At 40.6% G+C, this 26,704-nt stretch overlaps 2 protein-coding genes across 3 annotated transcripts; one reads left to right on the forward strand and one right to left on the reverse strand.

Annotated features, from left to right (window-relative positions):
* Positions 1-465: 465 nt before the first annotated feature.
* LOC119720048 (testicular haploid expressed gene protein-like) lies at positions 466-12,106 on the reverse strand. 2 transcript variants are annotated; one of them, XM_038189560.1, is made up of 8 exons: positions 11,715-12,106; positions 5,687-5,723; positions 5,375-5,437; positions 4,659-4,793; positions 3,720-3,857; positions 3,259-3,400; positions 2,718-2,831; positions 466-2,270 (listed from the first exon to the last, which is right to left on the reverse strand). In XM_038189560.1, exons 1-8 carry the CDS (start codon positions 11,746-11,748, stop codon positions 1,977-1,979), a joined length of 957 nt encoding a protein of 318 aa, XP_038045488.1. In that variant the 5' UTR covers positions 11,749-12,106; the 3' UTR covers positions 466-1,976. The 2 variants fall into 2 exon arrangements, with proteins under 2 accessions (XP_038045488.1, XP_038045486.1); XM_038189558.1 differs by lacking the exon at positions 11,715-12,106 and adding an exon at positions 5,974-6,449.
* A 1,827-nt stretch (positions 12,107-13,933) lies between these two features.
* On the forward strand, positions 13,934-25,575 carry LOC119720554 (probable ATP-dependent RNA helicase DHX58). The gene is made up of 14 exons (XM_038190264.1): positions 13,934-14,269; positions 15,987-16,112; positions 16,339-16,680; positions 17,051-17,487; positions 17,614-17,856; positions 18,001-18,078; positions 18,480-18,648; positions 19,053-19,148; positions 20,478-20,626; positions 21,239-21,383; positions 22,829-23,065; positions 23,692-23,859; positions 24,159-24,322; positions 24,935-25,575. The coding sequence occupies exons 1-14, from the start codon at positions 14,122-14,124 to the stop codon at positions 25,451-25,453; spliced, it is 3,021 nt and encodes a 1,006-aa protein (XP_038046192.1). The 5' UTR covers positions 13,934-14,121; the 3' UTR covers positions 25,454-25,575.
* Positions 25,576-26,704: the final 1,129 nt, after the last annotated feature.

Below are 26,704 nucleotides of genomic sequence, written 5' to 3' on the forward strand. Positions count from 1 at the left end.
CGTGCGCGTCATGCGTACAGCGCGATGTGGCGCAAAACGCAGCTGGGCAGGGGTGTAGTGGGAATTTCGGAATTTGAAATATTGATTCACCGTATTGCACATGCCTACGTGAGAAATGTGAAGTTCAACCAATGAACGTTGAAAGGTACCGGATTTCATGGGAGTCCCAAGTTTATGCGACACTGGAAAAGTGTTTAAGACCTGCTAGCCATGTCATTATTTGTTGAAGACCAGCCATGTAACGGGCTCTCGACCAATAGGAATGGGTAAACTGTCTTAGGTATTTATGAATGTGTATTTAGTCAGTATTTCTTTTTTTTTCTTTTTTTTTCAATGAAAGAATAATATAAATGTATACACTAACCAAAATTGAATTGAAACATCGTTCATTCCTAGCGGACGTGACTGCATATTAAGAAAACTGTAAAGATACTTGTTCAAATGACTACAGCTGCCACACATCCATCGTTTGATCAATATACAAGAGGTATTTATTGCAGTGAGAACAAAACATATAATGGTTAATATAGTGTCATTGGATAATTACACGGAGCAACGTAATAGATTGTAGCAATCATGCAAAGTATTTACAAAAGTCTTCGTGCGCAGAATACATTACCGTGTTCAGTGATTTGCATTAACTTTATTCACTTATGATTATTCATTGTAGAGTGGGTGGGGCTTGTTTTCATTCCCAGTGATTGGTTAACACTGATAAGCCATCCAGACTTTTGACCAATCAAAAACTGTGGGAGGAGCATTGGGTTGATGCCAGTGTTCATTCAAACAGTGAGGTAAAAGGTTAGTTGCATTAAAAAAAAAATCAGTATTTTATAAGTGTTACTTTTTACAAGCACAAAATGATAGCTGATAACATTACAATGCAATCATAATAAATTGTGGAAAATATAAAAGTAGTGCCACAGTGTGTTGTGCTAATTTTTTCTTATCAGAAAAGCTAAAAAGTAGTTTTTCAAGGCAGTAATTTTTATAAGTTACAAAAACTTTGTAACACTTGCGTAAATAGTAGGCCAACTGAAAAGTGTTTAAAACAACTAGTTTTTTTGTTGCACAAAACAAACACATAGCACACATGTTCAGTTTTATGATATGTGGCCGCTTGAAAACGCACATTAAAAAAATGAAACGATAAATGCACAGTTGTAGAAAACATTGCGTATTATTTAAATGGAGAAAAAATTAAACCATTGCTAATCAGCATTACCATGATTATATAGAATATTGATAAAATCAGGTTTTTTCCAACCGTTCCAGGTTTTTAAGGGCCAATGACTTAAAACCCTGTTTTGATATAAGAAAAGTTAATAGAATTTTCTTTCCGAAATTCAGATAAAACAAAATCCAGTTGTATTTAATAAAACACTTTCTGACAAAACTGGGCAAAACAAGGAGAGAAGAAGATTGTGTATGCAACACACAGATCGAGCAGAAAATTGTGGATTTCGGTAGTTATAAGGATAGTTGAAATTAGTTACACTGCACGAGATTCACTTTGCCATTGGCTTGTCTGAGGTGTTCACAGTTTTGATTGACTTCTGGAAAGAGGCATGAATACATATTTTGTTTATAAAAATGTAGTAATAGAAATTATGACCTACTTCATCAAAATCAGGAATGAACTGTTTGTCATTTTTTAATTTTAAATATTTGTTTAAAAAACATAGCACAAGGTTTCTGAGAAAATTCTTTCAATTTCTAAATATGCTCTCAGTGTTCAGAAAAATGACAATGTTCTTTCAATTTCTGAACATTCTTTCAGTTTTTAGAAAAATGCTCAAAAACACCATCTTGAGAAAATTGACTTTATATTGTTGTAAAATATTCAAAACCTTTTTTATCTCTTAAACCTTATATTGATGGAGCAGGAACCACCAAAAAAATTCCATTCTATTTTGATCACGCTACTGGCCATAATGTCATCTGCTGGGCTGAAGTATTGCATACACCTTTCCCTTTTAACTCCTCGTGGTGGGCTGAGCCAGCTCCTCGATGCGCGGCGGACAGCGCCCCCTCTTGGCGGCCTCGCTGACAATGAACGCGTCGGGGTTGAACTGCACGTGGTCCATTGTAGCGCGCATGATGGGCCGAGACAGGTCCACGGTGCGGGTGGTGGCCACGGTGCGTCGCGAGGCCCGGCTGACGTCCCACTGGACGCCGCGTTCGGGCTGGTAGCCGTCCACCAGACCTTTTGGTTTGGCCAGCTCCAGCTGGCGGGGCGTAGCTGCGGCATTGCGAGCTAAGTCTGATACCTGCGAAGAGTTGAAAAAAAAGAAGAGCAAGTGATTCACAGGTTAAAACCGTAATAAAGATATTTTTTGAACTTTACAAAAACTAGCCCCTAGAAGTTGGTCAGCTCCTGAGTAATATTTATTAACCAGTTCACGCCGGGATTATTTCGACAAGAACAGAACGAGGCACGGGATTACTTTTCACTCGATCTCAAGCCCGGCGTGCTGAAGCCGTCACCCTCGGGCAGCACACTCATATTTCCTGCCTGGCTAGCTGACATATATTTCCGGCCTCGCTCTTTGCGTGTTTATCTGTCATCCATTCCGAATACCGCAAAACTTTTGCGTCTTTATACAGCCTTCGGCACAAACTGGTTAAACAAGAACTCCATTTTTGAACCTAAACATTGAGTTGAAAGAATCTTGCATGTTACAAGTTTGTTTACTAGGTTTACAAAGAAAACTTACTGGCCACTTGGAATCCCTGAATGGTCCTTCTGGTCTGCTCTTGGGTCTGGCTAGACTGTCTATTCTCGAAGAGGCAATGGCTTTCTTTGCGTTGTCACTAACAACCGTCTCAATCTGTTGGGCAATAAATAATAGAAGACCAGTGACGAAATGCATTCTGTACAAATAACTGTGTTACTGGACAGGGAGTTGGGTTTTGATTACTCATGATGGAATTTGTGTCACTCAAAAGACGCCATACCTGTACAATGCTAGTCAAAGTCTCTTTGTTCTGAATGACCTGGAAGATCCAGGCAATTTTTAAATATGGGCTTCATTCCAGCTTCGTTCTGTAGCCTTGGGATCATTACATAACCTGTAATAATCAAACCTGATGAGCACACTCCATAACATTTGCTTTGTATCACAGCATAATTATGGTCTCTCAATTGAGTCAGAATCCAAAATCAGTCACAGATGCAGACATCTTATGCCCAGAGTTGAAGCTGGAAATGGACCCAGGTATTGACAAATGACCCTAAGAGAAGTCTAGTTTCCTGACCTCTCTAGGTGGTTGGTAGTCTCTGTGAGGTGTCTTTGCCCTGGCCAGTGCCTCCAGACTGTGCTTGTCCCTGGCCCGCTTGGCTGCGTCACTCACACGCCAGATGGGTGATTCTCGGCCGCAGCTTAGCGCGTGATTTATTCTGTCGGAAAGACAAGGCAATAGGTTTCGTACGTCGTAAAAAAACAGTGGATTTGGTTAACGGTCACAATGACACAAAGTTACCTTCCTGACTGTCAATCAAACTGTGCACACTGACAAATGAGATTACAAGTTTTTGTCAGGTGCAGAGATGAAACTGTCTTTTGGGACAAAAATCTGAAAATACTTGTAAGACAAAAAGTACGAAGTGGCTTACCTTTCCTGACCCCCATGTCAGCTATATTAGCCAAGCCCCCGTATTGTTTATTACAAAGTGTCGTAATTCCAAAAGAAAGTGTAACTTAATGATAAGATTTTACCTGTCCTCTATGTAAGCCGGAGGAGGCACCTTGAATCTCGACAACTCCGTGACTCGCTGGGACGACTCGGCTTTCATTGCTATCGGGCTGACGTCCCATATCACCGAGTTACGACCACAGCTATAGACATGGATTCGTCTATGGGGGAAACAAAATCACATAAATCAGATCAAAACCGTGTCCTATGGAAGCCACTGGCTAGCAGCAGCAGGCACTTCCTGGTGGTAGCCAAGTGATTTGGACACAAGCTAAGGTACCAAACAGATGAATAAGCAAGGCACTTAAGCAAGCGAGTATACATTTAAGTACTCATATCCCCCTCCCAAAAAAAGAGAGAAAACACCATTGAAAAGACCAAAATGTAAACAATTCTCCCCAACTGCTGTCAATTCTCTATCAATCCAAAGCTTGAATTGTCATGGTGAACAAATTTACAAGTTGCAACTGACAGTACAGCAAAAGAAATAGATCAGTCAAATTCTGATTACAGTAAAAACAGCACTCATTGCATACAAGTAAGCATACATGGAGTAGCACTATCAAGTTCGTAATGGGATGTTGAGGGCTATAGGCTTAATGATGACAGACGTGTACAACATAGTTAACCCTCTTGCTTTTTTTTTTCAGTTCTTAAAAAGATCTGTCGTCAAATTACTGTACCATTATCACACTGTCATGAGAAACATTTATCCACTTTCAGTTGTATAGTTGTATTGACCCCTTCACTGCCAAGGGTGTACGAGCAGTGTGTATCTTTCGCCAGGCTAGGGCATACTGTTTAGATACATGTACTTCCTTTTTTTCTTTCTTCTGGGAGTGATTAGGGTGAAAGGGCACGACAGCGAACAGATAAACTGACCTGAACCATACAGACCAACCCAAACTGTCACCCCAGTAACTGATTTCATGTCATAGGTCACAGTGACAATCATTACTTACTTGATTCCGTCACCGAGACTGCGGAAGTTTTTCTTGGGTTCGGCCAGCTGGCCGATGCGAGGCGACGCCTCCGTCTGCATGGCTGCCTTGCTGATGGGCAGTATTGTCTCCTGGTTCCCCCATACCAACTTAGGCCTGAAAGGTTAAAGAAATAAGCATTGGATGTGTCATGTTCAAGAAAGCTACTCAAGAAAAAAAGTAACCAAATATTTATTAGAGTGGTCTGGTCTACAGGGTTCTACCTTTGCTTTCACTAGCCAGCCAGGCTACTGAAACAGACTCTTAACTAGCCCACGGACATTTTCACTAGCCCACATGTTTTTCTTTTATAGAGTGTCTCATAACCAACAATGTGCATACGTGTAAAACGAACATTTGTCAGTGTTTTAATAAACCGATCTAATAATTTAACCCCTAAAACAGTTGATAAAATTAGACACATATTGATAACACAGGTTTGCTTTCTGATTTTAATTATTTATTTTTTCCTGTCCTTTCATCTTTGCCGTAGCCCAATAATTTTTTACTCTCCAGCCGGGCTACTTAAGGAATAGTTTGACTAGCCTGCCGCTGTTTTGACTAGCATTTGGCTAGCGGGCTACGGCTAAAATCGAACCCTGCTGGTCTATTCCTCAATATGTACGCATATTGTGAGTCTGAATAGATACTGATTTTTTTGTAGAATTTTTTTTTTATATTATTGTTACAATACTTACCCCAAACTTGTTAGCCATATAGCCTTGGATGATTTGGGAGTTGCTAAATAGACACACCGCTCTCTAAAAAGGAAAAGAAAAGGAGAAATTAAAGACCAATTTTCTCAGGATGTTTTTGAACTTTCCTCTCTGTGTTTTAACCAAATCTCATCAAGCAATATTAAATAGTTACACAAAAGAAAAGATTAAAACACAAAATTAAGCAGTTCATCCCATTAGCCAATCCTCCCCCTCCCCCCCCCAAAAAAAACACAACCCCTCCCCCCCCCCAAAAAAAAAAACACCCACAAAAATGAATAATTTTAAACACACCTGCCCCTCAGGTCTTGATACGGGTTACCTGATGTACCTGGGGGAAAATAAAATAAAATCAATTTCAATGTTATTCAACAAAGATCAGGCTATTTTGGAGGTCATTTCTGGGATCCATGTTCATGTAAATTTGATCCCGAACAAAATACTCTATTGAGAGCCACATTATTTCTTGAAGTCCACAAGATCCAAAACAAAATACTTGATTATTCAGAGCCTCATCATTCCTTAAACAAAGTCCAACAGATTCCAATCAGAAACTGCTGGCAAAAACGCAGACTGAGAACCTTTGGATTTTTTGGTCGGAGCCGGAGTTGCACCCTTGATCTTTGGCAGCTTGAGACGAGTCTGAGATGTTGGTGTCGATGCTGACGATGACGGTGTCGACGAGGGCGATTTCGTCTTCTTTCTCTTTCTCCGCTTTGGCTTGTATTGCTGAGTGGCCATTGCAATGGCCACAGAACCCGAACGTAGAGCCATCTTGGACAAAAGACTGCATGCACATAAACTACGTCGTCCGAACTGGTAGTGGTGGCAGGAAAATCAATACAGAACTGCTTCTTCCATCGGCAGAGCTGAATAACTCTGAAAACTTGATAGCTGCAAGAAACCTCTACACCTTCTCAAGCATCTCATTTCAAAAGAAAAAAGCCAGTCCACTGTCTTCAAAACTGCTTTTTTTTGGAGTCCGGCCCCGATGCCATTTTCCTTCTGTTTCGTGCGGGAAAAATCCTGTTGCCTAGTACTGGCTGGAGAGTCAATATAGATTGCCTCGGGGGCGTCATCACACAATGCCCCATTCCCGTTCGCACTCCTCTTCCGTGTATTGTTTCATCAATATTACACGAGCTCTTTGAATGGACCGTATTGATTAGTAGTGTTGTTACAGTGTAAGACCCCGGCCCGTCATAAATAATGGGTTATTGAGAAACACGGGCGCCGCAAATACTCAGGAGGATATTGGAAAAAGCTCTGTACAAACTTTGCAGTCGTTATCCAAGATATGTCATTAGACTGAATAAATATGAATTGTTTCCCTAATTGATCTGCTGTCACATAGACAAAAGAACACTTAAAGGTGTAAAATTCTTGACAGTTTCCGAGCGAAACTTTCTTTTAAAACATCAACAGTGAATGGATGAGCAGTATGCATCTTGCATCTCCAAACAATCATCTTAGCAACAAAGAGGTACAATGACGTGCTGTCTTATCCTAACGAAGCCTTCTCACACAGGTTATATCATGAACTTTTATTAAGAACAATAAAACTTTTAATAAAACTTCGGATAGCTAGAATTCATGATTCTTGATGGTCATGCATGCACTTTTTAATATTACTTTTTAAAAATTTCCTTTATTTTTTTTCAATTTGTTTTTTTTTTCTCCACATTGGTCATTGACAGAAATCAGTTCCGTAGCAAATTTGGGCCAAAATGTGTTGTTTCCATGTTTAAATTCAATCCTGTTACTGGCGTGTTTCGCTGTTGGATATTGACAAGATAAAATACAGAAAGTAAACTCAATTCTTTGATTTACTTTAATTTCTGTTTAGTTTGAAAAAAGGAACATTGATTTTAAATTTTGGTTGTTCTTTAACACAAAAAAACATTCAATTTGTTCCCATAACAAGAAAGTCCAGCAAATGAATTCTCTTTCCTCACACACAAACTTAATGGAACCAAAGTCTTGAATCTGGAGACTGCCCTCTATTGGCCAGCAACTATAGCCGCATCCGAATTACTCAGCTATTGCTAGCAATAACAATCAATCTATAGGTGTACATGTATGTGTAATTTCAAGCCAGAGCCAAATAATTTGGGCTAGTCGTAGATGGATGCTTAAGTGGAGCGCTTCTTGACAACCTTGTTATTTGGGACCATTTATTTGCAAATGGCCATGCCAGCTCTGTGTAATCTAATGTTCAATATTTGCTCTCTACCAACTGGGGATGGTTTATTGACTCAAATCCTCAACCTCTTAACACAGTAACACACATAATCTTCCCCTTCCTTCAACAACAGCTCATGTACATGGGTGGGGTCAGTTTCAGCCAACCACTGTTCTTGTAACTTTTGCCTTAATTTATTTTAAACTTTAAAAGTGTGAAGCAACCAGAGAAGGATCAACCAGCCCTAGGAGACTTGGATGGTTGAATCATGGTTGAATTAACCCTATCCGAACTCGACCCATCGAAGTTCAACAGCAGGTTTTGTTTAAATCTGTTGGTATAGGTACAGTACCCCTAAACTGATGGTCTTTTACACTGGGGTTGGCATACCTCCAGAAACTAAGTCCAACAGTGTGTGTGTGGCAATTTCCCATGTGGGTGTTGGAATTTGCCAGAATGGGTATGGTTCCTAGTAAATTAGGCTGGGGAGTTAGGGTTAAAAAGATACAGTCGAACACCTTAATAACAAGGTCCTTGGGACTTTACAAATTACCTTGTTATAACAGGTACCTTGTATTATCAGTAATGGAAAACAAAGAAAAACAAAGACTCGGGGCCTAACATTATAAGCTGGATGTTGTATTAACAGTACTCTTCTTATCAGGGTTTGACTGTACCAGTTATGTCAAAAAGAAAATGGAGTATCGGGAGATTTAGCCTTTAGTTCTGTACAGATTGTCTGGCCACTGGCTTTTTTCTTGAATTCAAAATGAAGTTTAAGAAGGTTATTGTCTTCTTCAAAGCATTTCAAGAGAATCTCCTTTTCACCTCATCCAAACATTTTCGAAGTAATTTTGTCTTGCATAATTTAGTATTAGAAGCCCAACTAGTTCCAGACTACAAGAACATGGTTGGATTTATTGGATTTTCTAGCATCTCCGAACCCAAAACGTGAAGCAAGTCAGTTTAACAATATTTTCTATAACATACTAATCCTCCAAATCCATTTATTTCTGAAAATTGCAGCAAAAGCAAATGTTGTACATTCCCTTTAATGACTTGCAAAGCCCCAAAATCATGGAACAATTTAGACTGGATTGGTGTTTACATATATAACGCATAAAAAATGTAAAGTTTATAGAGTTCAAGGGTGGATCCAGGGGGGGGGGGGGGGGGAAGGGGGGGGGGGCAATGGGGGCCATGCCCCCTCCCCCTAAAAAAACGAATCCAAATGTCTACCATTCAGTACACAGATTGACCGACCCTATACCAAACGATATCACTATCGTTTCTAACCGCAGTACTTTAATACCATACGTAACACTAACACTGCCAGCGTTTATCATCTTTAACCTATAAGATAAAAGTTGCTAGGATCCAGACAAAAGATGCATTCAACTGTACAGCCAATGAAGATGTCGTCTACACTGTCCTACGCTTTATAGCCGATCAGAGGGCAAACAAAACCCCCTGTGCACAGGACTGATAGAAAACACAATCGCTGGTGTTGAACAAAAGCCATGCAGGCCCCCACTGCTGAGCCCTGAGGGCCCGATTAATCAAATTGTAGCATTTGACGCTCCATTTAGCTACCTGTGTAGCAATCTCTCTGTCATTGCCACTGAGTTTTGAGAGTCTATAAACTTCAAGTACCGTATGCAGTACTGCATAACGTTGATAAACTTGAGGCTAGGCCACCTCAACTGGTTTTTCGGTTTTTTTAGTTTCATACTTTGTAAATCATTTCTAAGAGGAAATAAATGTTACAAATCAGAAATGAAAATGGAAATATGTTTAATTGTTTAGTGTCAGCAGATATTTTATTTTGTGAATAAAAAAAAAATACCCCCAAAAGAAAATCTCAGATATCTCAGGTATTTGCTGTAGCAAAATGTAAATAGAGTCTTAAATTTGAAGACTTTTTTAGTTTTTATTTCCAATGTGTTTTCCTCAAGAAAAAGTTAACTCAATAATGTAAACTTTGTATAAAAATGCTGATTAAAGTTTAAACTGCAACAGACAATAATAAGCTACCATTTTGGTAGAATGAAGTCGTTGCACAAAACCCAGGTTTGTCTGAGAAAATGCACAAAAATTAAACCAAAGCTTGTTTTTAAAAGTGCTGTGATTGGGCATACATACTTTCTTGTTTTTTTAATGAACAAAACTACCAATGATCAGAAGTGAATTTGTTGTATTCTTGGAATTCAAATGTCATCAAATGATGTCTTCTTCATTAAAACCCTTTGTAGTATTTCTTGTTTTTCAGTGAACAAGTTTTCTGTTGCCAGGAATTGACTTATTATTTCCTCAGAAATTCAACTAAACATTAAATGAAGTCCTCTTCATTAAAGCCATTATGTTTCGAATTTTGTTTTTCACTGAACAAGAATTCATCAACAGTAACGAGCTCATCACTCCCTCAGAAATTCAAATAACATCATTATAGCTAATTGTTTCCAAGAATAGTAAGAAAAGGCAACTTGGGTAGGCTTTAGTTCTGCACTATTCACCATCTCAGTGAGAGGTGGAGTCGACATTCTTAAGCCTCGCACCAAGCCGTGTTTTGTCAATAAGGGTCCACAAAGCCGCTTCAGAATTCTGCACAAACCCCCCTGAAGGCTACAGATGCACCCACTGACGCAACTTCCATAATCACTGAAGCGAAGCTGCCCAACTACCAACACTGACCATTGTCATTCTGATTCGGTTGTTATCTGCGAGCAAAGAAGAGCGTCACACGCACACAAACAGATCAAGGATTCCTCAATACCACACGCGGATCAGGAAGAGGGAGGTCGTTAATCCTCCGCTGAAAATAATCTCTTCTAAGCTGCTTAACGAACTGATACTTATGGCATGTAGAAACCAAACAGAAAGATAAAAATGAAGAAACTCCAGTTGTTTATATGGATAAAAACTTTCTTAAATCTACACCTGTGCATATTCTAGAAGATTCCTGCCTGGGGCTAAAATCAATTTAGTAGATACTCGAAGGCCAGTCTAGCTGGTTCTCTTGGTGGTGTATGCGAGGATATTTTGTTTATTTAAAATCCTTGCAGTATTTGCCACACAAATTTAGACTAATCAGAATGCGCTAAGGCGAGGCAGTTGATCCCAGCCCTGGATACCTGATATCTCTAGGGATATTGGTACATTGTTAATGAGAGGAATGCATAAACACAGGCTATTCCCAAGCTATAACAAACGATGTAAGGTCATGAAGAATTAACCCCCAAATCACAAAATTTTACTTGGCGCTCCATCCCTGTAAATTACCTGCCAGGCTCCAGTTTCAATTCCACACACAGCAATGTTTTCTTTTCCATAAAAGTTTGTAAGTTGTATCCTTAGGCCTTGGATAAACTTTCGGTTTTTGCTTCAACAATTTTCATAGGTCAAACTTGAATCAAAGTTTTCAGGAGTGTGCTTTTTATTTTCCTAAGGCTATGCTGTATTTTACTTGTAAGGCTACTTCAACTTGTAAGCTGAATGAGCAAGATTTCCTCCAAACTTAAACTGTTTCTTTGGGTTCAGGTCTTATTTTTCGTACAGAAAATGGTGTTGAGTAATGAAAAGAAGGTAAACTTTTATGATTAAAACTTGAATTTTAAGCTGTTTCAGTTGAATTAAAAAATTATCTCAATAGTTTTCTAAATATCTAAGTTAAATAAGGTAATATTATGGAATGTTGCAGTTAAGACTCAAATGTTAACGTTTGGCTAACTGTATATTAAAAAAAGTCTTACTCTGTGTTTTTTTAAATTGTTTCCACATAGGCCTAAACCTATTTGTTTAGATTTTTTTAACAAAGACAGAAAACTGGGAAAATAATGTCTGGTTGTAAAGGGGTGGCTGGTTCCCCATTTTCCCCCCACGAATATTATAAGGCTATCAAGAACATTCATTTCTTGGGTCAACGAAACACTTGGGGTTGCCCCACCCCCACCCAACACCCGGAACATGAATTAGGGCCTAATGTGAAATGTCTGATTCGTTTAAATTCTATTTATTGTTTTATAAAATTTCAGTGTATAACTAAGACGTTCTAACTAAGATTATACAGATCTTTCTATTTTTGTTTAACTTTAATATCCCGAGATCATTGTTGACTGTTAAAAAACTGTGAAGTTTACTCACCCTCCGTCGGCTGAACCTCTGTCATTGTCGCCATTCTGGACGTGTTGAACGAACCTGTTGAACAGCTGATTTTTTTTTCGAAACTAATTTCTAAATTTGTTTTTGAGTTGCTTGGCGTCAAATAGCCAAAGCTCGAAAAGTTTACATGATGTCCCGAAAACTACTTCTAAAGTTCTAAAAACTAAGACAACTTGGTGGGCAAAACGGGCAGATTACTGCCCATTTTTGTGTGAGAGTCGCCTTGTCGGAATAATCACAACAGTGATTTTGATATACGTGTGGAAATGAATCACATTGACACACAATGCACTGCATACCTCGTGCGTTGGGTGGCACATTGGGTCAGCGTCCCTTGGTTACCGCCCTAGTAACCACAAGTGTCAACGAACGGCGCGGTTGTTCGTGTGCGAACCTCCCGCGGCGCGCGCTTGTTATGCTGCAGCCTAGAGGGCGTCCTTGCGGTTTAAGGGGATATAAAATGATTTTTTTTTACTACATTGTGCATTGAAGCATAGGGATAGATTTAAGTCAGTCATTTGTTCAAACTTAACAATTTTACTTCTTGATTCTGGGGTTTCCCTTTCCTTCGGGTGTTTTTGGAGATTTTTGTTCCCTGGCAGTGTTTCGCGCGGTCAAGCGAATTTGACGCGCCACGCATTTCTTTCAAAGTTCCAAGTTTGATGATACCGCGCACTTTCAATCGGCTTAGGCCTATACATACTTAGGATAGCTTCTAAGGTAAGGCTGGAAAAAATAGAGCTTTGATAAATTCAAATGTTGTATTTTTAGACTATTTCAGATTTAGAGATATACGTTCATATATACAAACATTAAAAAGCAATTTTAAATGAGGGGCGGGGTTAGCCTGAGAATCATCCGTCGTCCAACGCAACCTTCCGTATACTACTGTGTGCTATAATTCGAAACTCGAAATAAACTCTTTGCCTGGTTTGTTTGTTCGGTATTGCATCATCGAAAGCTTAACTGCTAGAAAATTAGCATTGAATTTGAATTCGTCTTTGTTTGTTTTTGTCCACAAAAGCAGCAAAATTCATGAAATAACAAAATATAGAATCATTTTCAAAATCTTTCTGCATGCAAAGTGTAGCTATACTGAGCATCTTTAGCTAATATCCCTGCACCCGATTTCAGTATATACGCATCTTTAGAATACCAAAAACAATTTACAAATCATAATATTTACACCCATTTCTTTATCTTTTCCCGTATAGGTACGAACAATAATATTCTGCTGAAATGTGATGGTAGACTTGTGATAAAAAAGAAAAGTCCTGTACACCGAAACAAATTCAGCTCGTTTGAAACCAATAAAAGTACCCAGGCCATGGCTTCAAATTCAACGGCCCCAAACCACAGCGAGGTGCCGCAAAACCAACACCAGCCTGATCTGGCTGCATCCTTGCAACTCTTAACCAATCAGGTGAAGGCGGAAAATCAATCCTTGGTTACCATGGCAACCAAGATGCGCAGCTTGGAGACTCAGATGGGAGCCCTGGAGCAGGAAGTCGATGCATGCGTGTTCCTGGACGGTCTGATCCGAGCCGCAAGACGGGAGGATGACGACGAGATGGAATTGACCGGACACTGGAAAGAGCCGAAATAGATTACGAACTCGTTAATGCATGAACTGTAAATGGCGTACGGACGGTGGAAAATGGCTGCTCTCAAGGGTGAATTGACTCGCATAGACCTCAGTGATACTTCCAAAAATTATTTAAAATACTCGCAACTCTCAAAGGTGTTTGAGACACCCATCAGTTCAAAGCTTGTCATCCACTGAGTATTTTCAATATTGGGGAATTTACGCGAACATTTCGGAAGCGAAGGGGATGGCCATTATTGGGTGTTAGGGTGAATAAGAACTGGGGACTTTCCCTTTAAACTAGAATCTCGTGTAGAAATGGGTACTATTTCATGTCGAAGACGATTCAACAGTGGACGATTTAAGCATTAAACGGGCGCTTGGCTCCTTGTATTGTCATTCTTGTTTGCTTCTGTGATCAATTTCAAGTGATTAAGAGGTTTCAATATACATGTATCGCTATAAAATTGGTTATGCAAACACGTTGAACAAGAAAAGCAGGCCCTTTTTGGTGCAAGGTTAAGCGTAAACAGCCGTCGGTATTAATTGGCAAGAATGTACAGGGCATTTCGTGATTGGCTGACAGCTGGCGATTTCTCACTAGGGGAATCCCCTGACGTTGATAAAATCGTAAAAAACCAAGCCAAGTGACGACCACACAAAATAGGTCATGTAGCACTTGACACTAGAGGAAGAGTCATGGGTCCTGTTTTCCCTCGCTTAGATTTTTAAGTCTTTCGTTGAAATTGATCTGCAAATTTGTCGACGGAGAAAAAGCGAAGATACAAGCGCAAATTGTAGACCATGGCTCAAGCTGACTGTTTTGCGGACGAGTACGGAGACATAAAGTTGAAGATAATTACGGATGTTTTCAGACCGTTTGTGGTGGAAAATCTCAATTTGACGTCCGAGTTTTTGTCTCTGCTGTACAGCAAGAATGGCCTTAATCACGGTAAGACTAAGATATTTACCTTAATGGATAATGATATGCGGCAATAGTCCAAGCAAATCTGACCCTAGCCCTGTTGTGCCCATTCTTGAAAATCACGCATTCTCGAGAATGGGTATGCACATTCTTGAGAATGTGCAACTGGATCCTTGCTCAATCTTGGCAAAAAATTACTCTTCCAGATTGAGCGCACATTCTTGAGAATGCGCGACAAGATAACGGTCTTGTCGATGCCGAGCACCGGCTGCGCTTGGCAAGTCTAGCTGAATCCTCGTTCACTGATTCTTAATAATTATACTGTTGCAACGCAAGGCGCTGAAAAGTAGAGTGGATATGAAAAGTATACGCGTATTGGGGGAGGGGACCGGGGAAAAAAATAAGAATAAATAAGAAAGAATTCAGATTTTTGGGATAATAAAAGAGGGGGGGGGGGACGTAAGAATGAAGAATGTGAAGAATGAGAATGAATACTGCGACATCCCATAGTGCTAATGCTATTTACCATTTAAATTGCCACCAATTTATTGTTCACACCCCACCATAACGTCGCAGAGCTGGATTCTATCTAGTCAAAAGAGCAATTTTGGCAGCTTCTGGACATCGTTTTTTTTTCGTGGCATGCATATGATACATACAGGGACTTGTACTTGTCTAGCCTAAACAAAGCACTTCCCAGACTAGTTCCCAGTCCTCCGTTATTACAAAACTTCCCATAAGTAGGCAGGAAAAAGCAATAATAACAGGTTTAATATGATTCAAATTATCGTAGTTATACGAACATTTTCTTTCCTCTTTATATGAATTGTTTCCCTTTTAACCGCTATACAATTCATTTAACATAATTATGTCGTGCAATGTTTGTTAAGATTGGGCAAAATTCATAAATTGTGCACGTGATATTCCCACCCAATCTTAAGAATGAGCGCTCATTCTTAAGAACGCGTGCTCGTTCTTAAGAATGGGCGCTCATTCTTAAGAATGCGCGCCCATTCTCGAGAATGCGTGATTTTCAAGAATGGGCACAACATCCCCACTAGTGTGACATGTGGCCGCGGTATGCTGCGCAGAGGTTCAGCGCAGCATACCGCGGCCACACTACTAGTGGGGCTAATCTGACCCCTCTTACATGAGCGTCGCGAGGGGTGGGGGCGGCAAGAGGGGCGCTTGCCCCCCCCCCCCCCCCCCCCCCCCCGGAAAACGAAAAACAAAACCCCCAAAACAGGAACAAGAGGTGCGAAGCCATAATGCTGTTAAGTTGATTGGGGGGGGGGGGGGGGGGTAGGGCAAATGCTCCCCTGCAGTTCACGCTGAGAAAAAAATGATAAATTGAGAATACAATGAAAAAGTTAAGGAATTTGGGGAAAAAAATTGCTTTGCCCCCAGCTGGAAAAAAATCCTGGTGACGCCCATGGCCACTTATCGATCATGTCCGACTGTTAAAAAAAGCAAGGGTCAAAGTAGTCAGAGTAACTATAGGACTCTACGAGTATGAATCGCTTTTTTTAACATTTGGATGCATGGTCGGGCGATAGTAGTATCACCAGACCATGTCCAAATGATAAAAAATGCGATTCGTAGAGTCCTAGTTACTCGGACTAGGGTCAAAGCATGGAGGTAGAATTAGAGTTACTTGGACTAAAGCGGAAATAGAAAGGCTGAAATAGTAATACAATTACTTCAACAAATTCTGTAAAAGTATTGAATGCCCTCTCCTTTATAGAAACTATGGGGCATACAGAGCAACTTCTTCGGGAGGCATCTCCTGTCAATGTGCTCCTGGACCGCCTGGCCAGACTGAACAGAAAAGGAACATACACTGCTTTTATTGAATGCCTGAGAAGTAAAGGTGAGCATTATGTAGATTGGTAATGGCTTTCTAGAGTAGTTGTATCTCCCTTATCTTGTTACTTTTGAGCGGAGGGTACCGTAGTTCAATGCTGGGGGTGGGTGTCTAATTGTGTCAATGTAATCTTTCAGAAATGGATTTTTTTGTCTTGAAATATTTCCTCATGGACTTAAAGAAATTTTGTCAACAGAAGCAACAGTTTCCTCCTGTTTTTTCCTTATATAAGGGAGTGCCTTCATTGCTGATGCCATTGAGGACAGAGCAGATGTAGACAGCGAGGCCCTAGATTTACTAAAGCATCTGATACAGGCCTTCCACGAACAACTCAACCAAATTGATCCTGCAAGCATGCTGCCCTACCTCCGCTGCCTGAACACAGAGGAAAAAGAAAGCATCAGGCAGACAACCCATAACTTCGGAGACACTAGGGGTGCTGTTTTTCTTCTTGGAATAATTTGTAAGAAGGGCAAAGTAGTTGTTGGCCAACTGATGAAGGGGCTGAGAGAGACGGGACATGGAAATCTCGCTCAGAAACTGTCTAAACTGTTTTGCTGCTCTACGTTTGCAGGTGAGAAGCTATCGTGATCTCTTTTCACAAGTCCATCACAATTACTCTTGTCTCCATGTCACAAGCTATTGAAATGAACCATGACAAAGGCATATTTGTCAGGGAAGGTCTCATAAGTCGGAACACCGGGGAACATCGCCAGTTCCAATTTGGGAACATGCGTTATTTGTTTTTTGCTCACTGCATATATGCATGATTTTTGAAAGGTCAGTTTAATGATTAATTAAAATTTTAGATTGATTTAATTTGCATGGTAAGAGCCTTAGTTTAGGGTGAGAGAAATGTTTGCAAATACTCAGAGTTCTAATGTTTTGCTAACAAATTTATCTTTGTTTCCCGAACACGTATGGTACCAATAATCTCTCTCAAGATGGTGAAATGGATGACAACTGCTGTGGTGCCTCAAGCACATGCACAGGAGCCATCGTTGATGACCCAAACATGTTTCAGAGTGGCACCCCTGCAGAGAATACTAGTGGATTTGATGAGCCGTCAGCATCCGGTGCCTGTGCCCTGAAACCGGGGGAGCTCATCCGCAGCTCTGATCGTGATACACCGGAGGATGACTCTTTAGATGGTGAGCCCAAACTGCTCAGGCTGAGAGGTTACCAAGAGGAGCTGGTTGCAGCGTCTCTGCAAGGCACAAATTCTCTGGTTGTGGCCCCTACTAACTCTGGCAAGACATATGTAGCTGCTCGGTTGGTGCAAGCCTTTCTGGACAGGGAGAGTGGTGTCGGGCCGCGCTTTGGTAATCCTCCGCAAGTTATAAAAGATGGGTCCAACAAAGTAGTCTTTCTTGTCAATAATGTGAGTACTTCAGTTGCTACGGTTTTTATGGTTCATACCAACTCATATGGCAGTAGTAGATGTACAGAGGAAACATTTATTCCCTTAATATAATCATATGTAACAAAGTCACTGATATTGTTGTAGGTTCTGCTGGTCGACCAACATCTCCAAGTCATTCAGCTCTTCATGAGTGACAACAGCATCATGGGTCTGAGCGGTGAGACGAGCAACCCTGGCTCGCTGGTTGATCTGCTGGACGAGCATGACGTCCTAGTCATGACGGCTCAGATCTTGGTCAACGCTCTGCAGGGAGTTAAGGACGATAACGAGCGCTTGGAGCTCTCCAAGATTGGCCTGCTAGTGTTTGACGAGTGTCACCACTGCCAGGTGAATTGCATTCAGTTTGCATAATTTGATGCTTAGATATATATGCAAGATTTTGTTTGAAAATTTAAAATTACCAGAAAGAGGATGGTTGCAAGTCAACAAAGCAATGATCATTCAAGTTGTTTTTTTTAATTTTTTTCGCAGAAAGGTGCACCGTACAACAAAATAATGTCACAGTATTGTGATATTAAGCTGTCTTCGCCTCAGACTCATAGACCTCAGGTAACAATTGCATTTCTTTGCAGAAAATGACAATATAGTTTTTCAATTAAATTAATATTTGCAGGCTGAAATTATGATATTTGTGGAGGTGCGTGAGCATATTTATCCAACTCCAGAATTTGATCAGTGTTTTTTTCTTGCTTAATAAGGAAGTTGCTCTTGAAACTTGTTTTACACTTAGGGAAAAACTTGACTGAATGTCGATACTTGAACATTAAGTGGTCGTTACCATTTTCATCCTCACACAGATTACAGACCCACCAGGCCTCTCTGGCCTCTATCTTCAGTAGATATCCTGATACCAAGCCTTGACGATCTTTGGGTACCTGAACTATACCCATAAAGGCACAGCCAAATGTATCTTTATTTTTTTTTTAATTTTCAGTCTTATTTCATGCCAGGTTCTTGGGCTGACTGCCTCCATGGGCGTAGGCAAGGCGAGCAATCTCTCTGAGGCAGAGTCCCACATCATGAAGATGTGCGCCAACCTGGATGTTGAAAAGATCTGCACGGTTCAGGATCAGCAAAACAAGGAAGAGCTCCGACAGATCAGGGACAAACCAGAGGAAGGTATGTCATCCCATCAGTTTGTATAATCTAGGTCCAAGACAGGATTTGGAGTTCAATTCCGTAACACAACCAGTTCCTTAGGCAAGCACACGTCGGTCAAGTCTTTGCAGCTGTAGAGGTCACTTTCAACAAGATGAATTGAATCTGGTCTTGGAAATGTCTGGGACATATGAGCCAAAACATTTCCAGCATACAGTGATTGGTTGCTATTTTCAACCTAACCCATGCTTGAGCTGAGGTATGCACGGAATTTCCTGGGTAGCGCTGCCAAAGTTCCAACATCTGGATTTGATTACATCTTGTTTATAGCAGCCTCTACAGCAGGGGCGGCTTGATCTTGTTTGCTGTGGACACATTTATATTTGGATACTAAATTGCCCATTTGTTACCTATTTTGCTTTCAGATATCTTTGAGGTGCCAGGGCGCAAGAATAATGGTTTTGCGAAGGCGATCGTAGAGATAATGGAAAAGATTGAAGCAAGGATATCACAAATCCCAGGTAATCGAAGTTGTAAGGTTCTTTATATTATCCCCTTAATTTACTTTGTGTTTGTGCGTGGATCAATTGTTCCCTCACCCTCTCCCACAGGCTAGCCTGCCCCAGGGGTGGGGTTTGTATAATCAGAGTGATCAGATCACAGCGCCTGTACACAATTATGAGACAAACATGTCATAAGGTTTTTTCTGGACCCAAAGGGCTGACTGACTAAGTCACTAACTGATTGAGTTGCACTGATTTACTGAGTTGTAGGCTGACTCCCCGAGTGACTGACATGAGTCACTGACTAACTGAGTCACTAAATGACTATTACGAATTTTCAAAATTATTATTATTCTAAATTATAAATTTTCCAAATTGGTTAAGTTTTCGGCAATTGGGCAAGCTTAGTCTTGTTTGGTCAAAACTAAGTAACAATACTTGGTAAAAAAACACCTAAATTTTAAATATTTCTAAACTTCCAAATGTTGCTTTCAAATTTTATATTTTACTTTTTCTCCCAAAGGTATTTATGAATGGGAATAATTATGCTTGGCCAGTATTAAACGAGTACGTTTAAAACTGGCTTTTGGGCCTGCAGCTGATTTAACAAAACTTTATGTAATGGTATTTAAGTCCACTTGTGCAACAATTTATTGTGTAAGTTGCGCAACATATCACGCTGCGCAACATTTCAGTTATTACAAATTCATGACAGTTTCATATATAGTACAATTAATGTATACATGCACGAAAGTCCGCGAAATGCGCAACAAATTATGGCTTAATTTGCTTAATTTTAGATGGCGTAAGCTGTGGCGTAGCGACTGAAAATGACCTAAGTACTTTAAACCAGCAAGGAGCCTGTATATTGCACAACTTATCAAAGTTGATACAAGATACTCACAACTTTGTGTTTGAAGGAAAATAATGGCTATTTTACTCATGCCAGAGTTTTTAGAGTTGCCGCACAATTCCGAAGAAAATCGGACAAAAGTATTATCAAAATGGCAGGCAGAGGTGATTCAACGATTGTGACCGAACAAAATCACGTACAAACAGCCCTCGCAAATGCTGTTATCCTCGTCCAAGATAATAAATTATTTAAAACGTTACACAGCTAAGACAAGTTGGGTAAAATCGATGGTAATATAAGTTTATTGTAAAGCTACGTAGTGCGCAAGTCCTACCCATGGTGTAATTTGTTACGGACTGTTTTGTGAAATCGGCTGCAGGTCACTGATAACCCTTGCCTTCGGCTCGGGCCATTATCAGCGTCCAGCCCCCAAGCTAGTTTTCATCGTACTTGTTTAAAAATTGGCCAAGCACATATTTATTCCCTAATTGTAGAGGGTGAGACTTGGCTTAAACAGCCAAAACCAAGGTATGGCACCCAGGGCTATGAGCAGTGGCTTGTCGAGATGGGAAAGCATTTCATCGAACATGTTGCCAATGATGAAAATGGCACAAGACTTGCAACGTGCAAGGACCACTTGAAGGTACGCAGTTTGTTGGTAATTATTTAATATTTCAAATATTGGAACTATGAGACACTAATTTTGTTGATTAATTCAACCATTAAGTAGTAGTGTAGTACGTTAAGGAGAATACACGAGAGAAAGTGTGGATTCGTAATTTAAGAATTCACTTGCGAGTGTATTCTTCGACTTAAACCATGAACGAAGTATTGTCATTAACAGTCCATTGAGTGGAGATGAAAAGACTTTCATATCTCGTGTCGAGTTGTGACATTAGGGTAATTTACAAGGGAGTTTTTCGAGGCTAGTAATCTGACAGTGAAAATGCATTGGTAATTTCGGAAGGAAAGTATTCACGCAGACGGTCATATTATTGCTCATTATGGAGAACAATTGTCCGACATGTTCAAAGTGTAGACTCTTAATTCCGAATCCACACTTTACTAAGATTCTTCATTCCGAATCCACACTTTGTGACCAGAACAGATTCGTTAGTTCCGACGTCATAGCAATGGTTTAAAATGTAATACAAGTGTATAATGGGTTGAAAGACTATCTGTTGCTGACACAGTTTTTGTGAACAAATTTGGCAATGAAGTTTCGGAGACAATTTTCACCAAATGTTGATTTCAGGAGTACAATGCCTGCCTGTACATCAACCGTGATGCAAGGACACAGGACGCCCTGGACCACATCAAAAACTTCCTGGAGAGCCTTGAGCTTAAAACCACGTCGGGCTTCAGTCCATATGAACAGCAGTTGGTAGACTTTTTCCAATGTAAGTTTGGAAGAAATGGTCTCACTGCAGGCATACCTAAGCAAGGCACTCCCTTTGCATGCTAGCTGGAAGAATTGAGAATTTGCAATGTCAAAAGAACTGGAAAACTATGTGCCACATGGAAAAAAAATAAGCATTTTGACTTTCACCATCTCTATGTGTTCCACAACCCGTACCAAGTAAAATTCATAGTCAAGCCACTATTTTAATGACAATACTGGTAAAATACCCTTTTTTTGACAAGGTTGGAATTTACTTTCTGAACCAGTCAATTTATTTGTAAGCAACCTCTTAGAACCTCCATTTGTATGTCAAATTGTTTCCTGTTCTTCTGTTTTGTTCAATTTCTAACCCTAACATGTTTGTAGCCCAGATTGGACTTCTCCATTGTGTACACGCGGAAGAGTCTGGGGGCATGGGCGTCGCCAGGATTTTTTCTAGAGGGGGGCAAAGCACATTTCTTCCCCCGAAATCCCTGTACTTTTCCAACATATTCTCGATTTATCATTTTTCGAGGGTTGGCAGGAATATTTGCCCTCCCCCCCCCAACCCATTAAATTAAGAGCACAATATGTCTTTGCGCCTCTTTTTCTTTCTTTGTTTCCCCCTTTTTTTGATGCTTTTCCCGGGGAAGGGGGGGGGGGCCGGGGGGGCCAAGCGCCCCCCGCTTTCCCCCCCCCCCCTCGCGACGCCCATGTCTATGGGTATGAACTTCTGCTACTTTAGGCCCAAAAAAAAGTCTTCAGTTTCTGGTATGGAGCTTGGATTTTTTTTTTTAACTTGTTTTTTCTTCAAATGTCAGCTGATGACTGCAAATGGGGCCCGTGGTGCCACGGTGACGCGCACGCAGACCAGAAACCGGTGCCTTTTTGTTGGCCTTAGCGAAAAAGACTTATGTATGCGCATGCATGTCCCGCATAGCAACTTCGTTGCATAGGCGCAAGTAAGTCTTCAAACGGGAAATTCGTACTCGGAAAATGTTTACGACGAAAGTGTGAATATGCGATTTCTTTTCAGTAAACACGTCGCCCACAAACATATTTACTTTAACTAAACCAAGCATATCTTTGTAATTCTGGACACAAGGAATTTGTAAACGAAATTACAGCTTCCTCCATCAGATCAAAGTATGAAGAAAAAAAATTGTTGTAATTCTCTCACTATGGCAGCAAGTTCATACCCTGGGCATCAGTCGTAATTATGCAATGAAGACGTTGTCTAACCTGGGCTTTATTTCCATGCCAAATATTTTGCAAACCTATAGATTAATTTATTGACAACCTCTTTGGAACCTTTTTATGTCTGTCAAATTCTTTCCCTGTTTTCCTGTTCCTTTTTTTTTAGTCTCTTACCCTGAGTGGCATTCAGCCATTTTTGGAGCATGAAAGTAATCAGTCATGGGTTTGTAGAGTTAAGACACATTTCCATGCTCGTTCATCACACAGCCAAGCAGAAATGTTTGAAGGCACTTGCAGAGAGTTCACTCCGAGACCTTCAGAATCCTCTCTTGGATCGTCTGACCAAGATCCTGACGGAGACCCTTCTTGGGAGAGCCGATTCCCGCGGCATTCTCTTCTGCAAGACACGCGCCACCACAAAGGCCTTGCATGCGTGGCTGCAGGCAACGCCCAGCCTCCAGTGCCTTCAAGCTGGCATACTGATCGGAAGTGGTGGTACCGAAGGTCAGTGCATTTTCTGAGAATTTAGAAATCAAAGAACAAATTAAGAATTAAATCCTCTTGCTGAATGCCCCCTTGCTCACATATGGGCTCTTCGCAGAAGTAGCCCTTGAACGGCCAGAAAAGGAGAGTTGGGAGACTTACATGTAGATTGGTTCCTGGTCCATCCACGTACTGCGTACTTGAATGATCCACCAAGTTATTGGGGCAAGAATTAGCTTGACAGACACACGAAGACACAGTGGCTAATAGCTTTTGCACATTCAGGAAGTCGTACGTACGCGGAGTATCCCGTTCACGGAGCACTAAAAAGCGCCCTCTCTTGTTAGCGCACTGTCACTGACCCACATGATCCCATGCACCTATATCTGGTTACCGGACAGTCAGGGGCGTCATTGTAAAGTATAGGCAAAGATTGTAAAGCACTGTGCACAGTAGGTAGTAGGCAATTAAGGCTTGGCAAAACCAACATACGCATAACCAACACCCAGTGCTGGGTTGGAACGATCATGACCACCGTACATGGCACAGATAATCATACTTGTGTTGGACTTTTGAAGACTTGTGATCCACCACAAATACCTCAACTACAACACTACATTTTTCTTTACCCTTACATGTATCCTCAGGTATGACGACAAATAAGCAAGGGGAGTTCCTTGATAAGTTCCGTGAGGGCAAGCACAGATTGATGGTGGCCACCTCAGTGGCAGAAGAGGGATTGGATATCCAACAGTGTAACGTCGTCATCTGCTGCAACTACATCTCCAATGAGATTGGACGAGTCCAGGCCCAAGGTATATAAAGCCGTTCATTTACTCGTTAAAAAGTGAAGATCAAAACTCACATGCATGCTGGCACCTTTTGACATAAAGAAAGCATAGGCAACAGAAGGGGGGGGGGGGCAGCAAGGGGGAACTCCCCCTCCCCCTCTCCCACACACTTGTTTAAATAGATTTTTCCTTTGCCTGCCTCATTTTTAAATATCTGCTACAGGGGCATATATATCTGCTGTGCCAACCCCCTCCAACTTTCTGTAATGTTCACTGCCATTCATAGATGGATAACATTATTAGATTGTTTCTGGTGTCTCTAGGAAGAAGTAGGGCACGTGGCGGCAAGTACTTCTTGGTCGTCTCCGAAGAGCTGACACTGACCAGTCGTGAGATCCAGAACCGCATTCGTGAAAAGATGATGTACAAAGCCACCGATAGCCTCCAGGAAAAGTTTGATATGAACCCCAAGGCGTTCCTGGAAAAGGTACATATTACCCAATACTTCCTCTGCATGTGCTATGGACACCAGTGTTTCCATGAGGAAGTTATATATTTAAGACTAGTGTTCTTGAGTAGTTTTGAAACAAATGTTGTAAAAGCAGTTCTTGTTCATCCAAATAGCTGTTGGTTGCAGACAGTGGACTCAACCCTTTAGTCACTGAAGCGCCCAAAATTGCCCTGATTATTACTCACTGTAGCGCCAGAAACTGCCTGAGCACTCTGTGGTTTTATTGATATTTCAGTGAATTAACACAATGTAGTGCTAACCAATGCTAACCGGATAATTAATTTTCCATTTATTGGACTCTTAGGTCATTCAGAACAACTGCAAATAGTAAATTAGTCAGTCCTGTTTCAAACTTGAAACTTATTAGCATGTGCTATATGTTATAATTCTAAAGTTTTCATCATTGTATTTTTTCTTTTAGGGCCTTTTATGAGCAGTTTTTAGGAGTACCTTTTTTTAGGGAAATTGACTGTAAAGACAGTCTTGTCTGGGTCTCCGCTGAATATTTTTTTCGTGGATTTTTTCTTCAAATCTCACCCCTGGTGTATGTGAGTCGAGTTGTTCACATTACTGTCATTCATCCCTCAGATTGTTGAGATTCAGGAAATGAATCGCAATGAACGCCAGGCCAGGGAGCGCGCCTTGGCCCGACTTCAGCACAACAAGGAGCTGATGGATGTCAGTCTGATCTGCCGTAAGTGCAGGCGCCACGCCTGCACGCTGGACGACCTCCGTTGCATCAAGAAGAACCACCACGTGGTGCTGAATGCCGCCTTCCTTAAGCAGTGCAGGCTGGTGCCCCACAACAAGCCCTGCCAGTTGTCTGATATTGAGAAGCTGAAAAGGATCATGTGCGGCAAGCCCACTTGCCCCCAGAAGTGGGGCTCCCAGATGAAGTTCAATGACTGCGTCGTTTTTGCGCTGTCCCCAACCAACTTCATATTCCAGCCTCTACACAAGAATAAGCGGGGCTTTAAGGAATGGAAATTAGTTCCTTACAAGATTGCCAAGATGGACATGGAGGAACTCCGGGAAGTGAGTTTCACCATGGAGGTCGAAGAGGATAACATCAATGAGGATGATGGGGATATCTGGGCACCTCTTTAAAGCTATGCTCTTGCCACCCTAAATCTCCAAAAAAATGGTAGTGCTTGATGTTTGTTCTAAGTTTCAAGTTTATACCACAATGAAGAGGAAGAGTCGTGGATAATTAAAAGTCCAGAAGAAAACAACTATAGCATTTTAAAAACAATGATTAGATTGTGCCCAATCACCGATAATTTGAACAATTCTAAACTGGTGATTGGGTTGTGCCCAATCACCCCGTCCTCCCCCACCCCCCCCACCACCCCCCCCCCCCAAAAAAAAAACCCAATAAAAATAAAAACAATAAACACACCAATTGCTGTCACAGCTCATGCACTTTCCCTTTGAACAAAAAGTTATTTTTTCTAACATTGTTAAATTGTAAAGGAGACATGGCACAGTGTGTTCAAATATAAATAAACGAGTCGTGGTGGTGGTAAAGTACCTTGTCTTAAAACACAATTAGTATGGTCTTGTGATGAACTGTAGTTTGACTCCTGCCTGAACCACTAGTGGACTACCAACCGATTATTGCAAACTTTTTGAAAAGAAATGCGGATTTAAAAAATAGGAAAATTAAAGCTAGAAGATTTTTTTAAAAATATGTTTGAATATATTATTTGGGTGTGTTCTGCTTTTGTTTAGAAATTGGTTGTTTGATTTTTGTCGTATATTCGGTTTTTATTTCTTTTGCTTTGCAATGTGTTGATCCACTAGTATGATTTTTTGCAGATTCGTTTGCAGTATAAAAAAAAACTGCGTGCTGTGCCTGTGCAGTAATACATTCTAATCAAATTTTACATCATTTGATGCATTGATATAACTGTGTATAACAACATATATCATAATGTTGTCATTGTTTTCTATCCAATACTATCTTCAAGCAAATATGAGTCAGCTATCCTGATTGGTTGATCCATGGCAACAAGAGTGTGAATTATTATATGCTACAGTCCATATTGCACTCCGCATATATCGGATATTCCAAGATGTGACCGCTATTCTTGCCGCATGCATTATAGGATAACCGCTGAAAAGTTTGTGTATGTGGAAAGTGGAAATGTAGTGGGCATTTCCGTAAATTCGGACGTACATCATTAATGTACATCACTTTAAACGAAAATGTACTTTATACATTTTTGTGCAGTATTTATTGTACTATTCATGTGTATAAATCTAAGCAGTGTAACACTGACTTATAACCTATGTAAAGATGTATTTGAAAACTTGTACCAAAAATTGCAAATATAGTGTGCCAGGCAAAATGGCAAT

Source organism: Patiria miniata, unplaced genomic scaffold (genome assembly GCF_015706575.1).
Source record: "Patiria miniata isolate m_02_andy unplaced genomic scaffold, ASM1570657v1 HiC_scaffold_9, whole genome shotgun sequence".
NCBI lineage: Eukaryota > Metazoa > Echinodermata > Asteroidea > Valvatida > Asterinidae > Patiria > Patiria miniata.

Excerpts from the sequence above, each read along its gene's own strand:
- LOC119720048 (XM_038189558.1), bottom strand. The coding sequence starts at position 6,166 with ATGGCTCTACGTTCGGGTTCTGTGGCCATTGCAATGGCCACTCAGCAA. Across the intron at positions 5,724-5,973 it reads TCCGACCAAAAAATCCAAAG|GTACATCAGGTAACCCGTAT; the intron begins GTTCTCAGTCTG and ends ATTTTCCCCCAG. Across the intron at positions 5,438-5,686 it reads TATCAAGACCTGAGGGGCAG|AGAGCGGTGTGTCTATTTAG; the intron begins GTGTGTTTAAAA and ends TTTCCTTTTTAG.
- LOC119720554 (XM_038190264.1), top strand. The coding sequence starts at position 14,122 with ATGGCTCAAGCTGACTGTTTTGCGGACGAGTACGGAGACATAAAGTTG. Across the intron at positions 18,649-19,052 it reads CAGGGACAAACCAGAGGAAG|ATATCTTTGAGGTGCCAGGG; the intron begins GTATGTCATCCC and ends TTTTGCTTTCAG. Across the intron at positions 19,149-20,477 it reads AAGGATATCACAAATCCCAG|AGGGTGAGACTTGGCTTAAA; the intron begins GTAATCGAAGTT and ends CCCTAATTGTAG.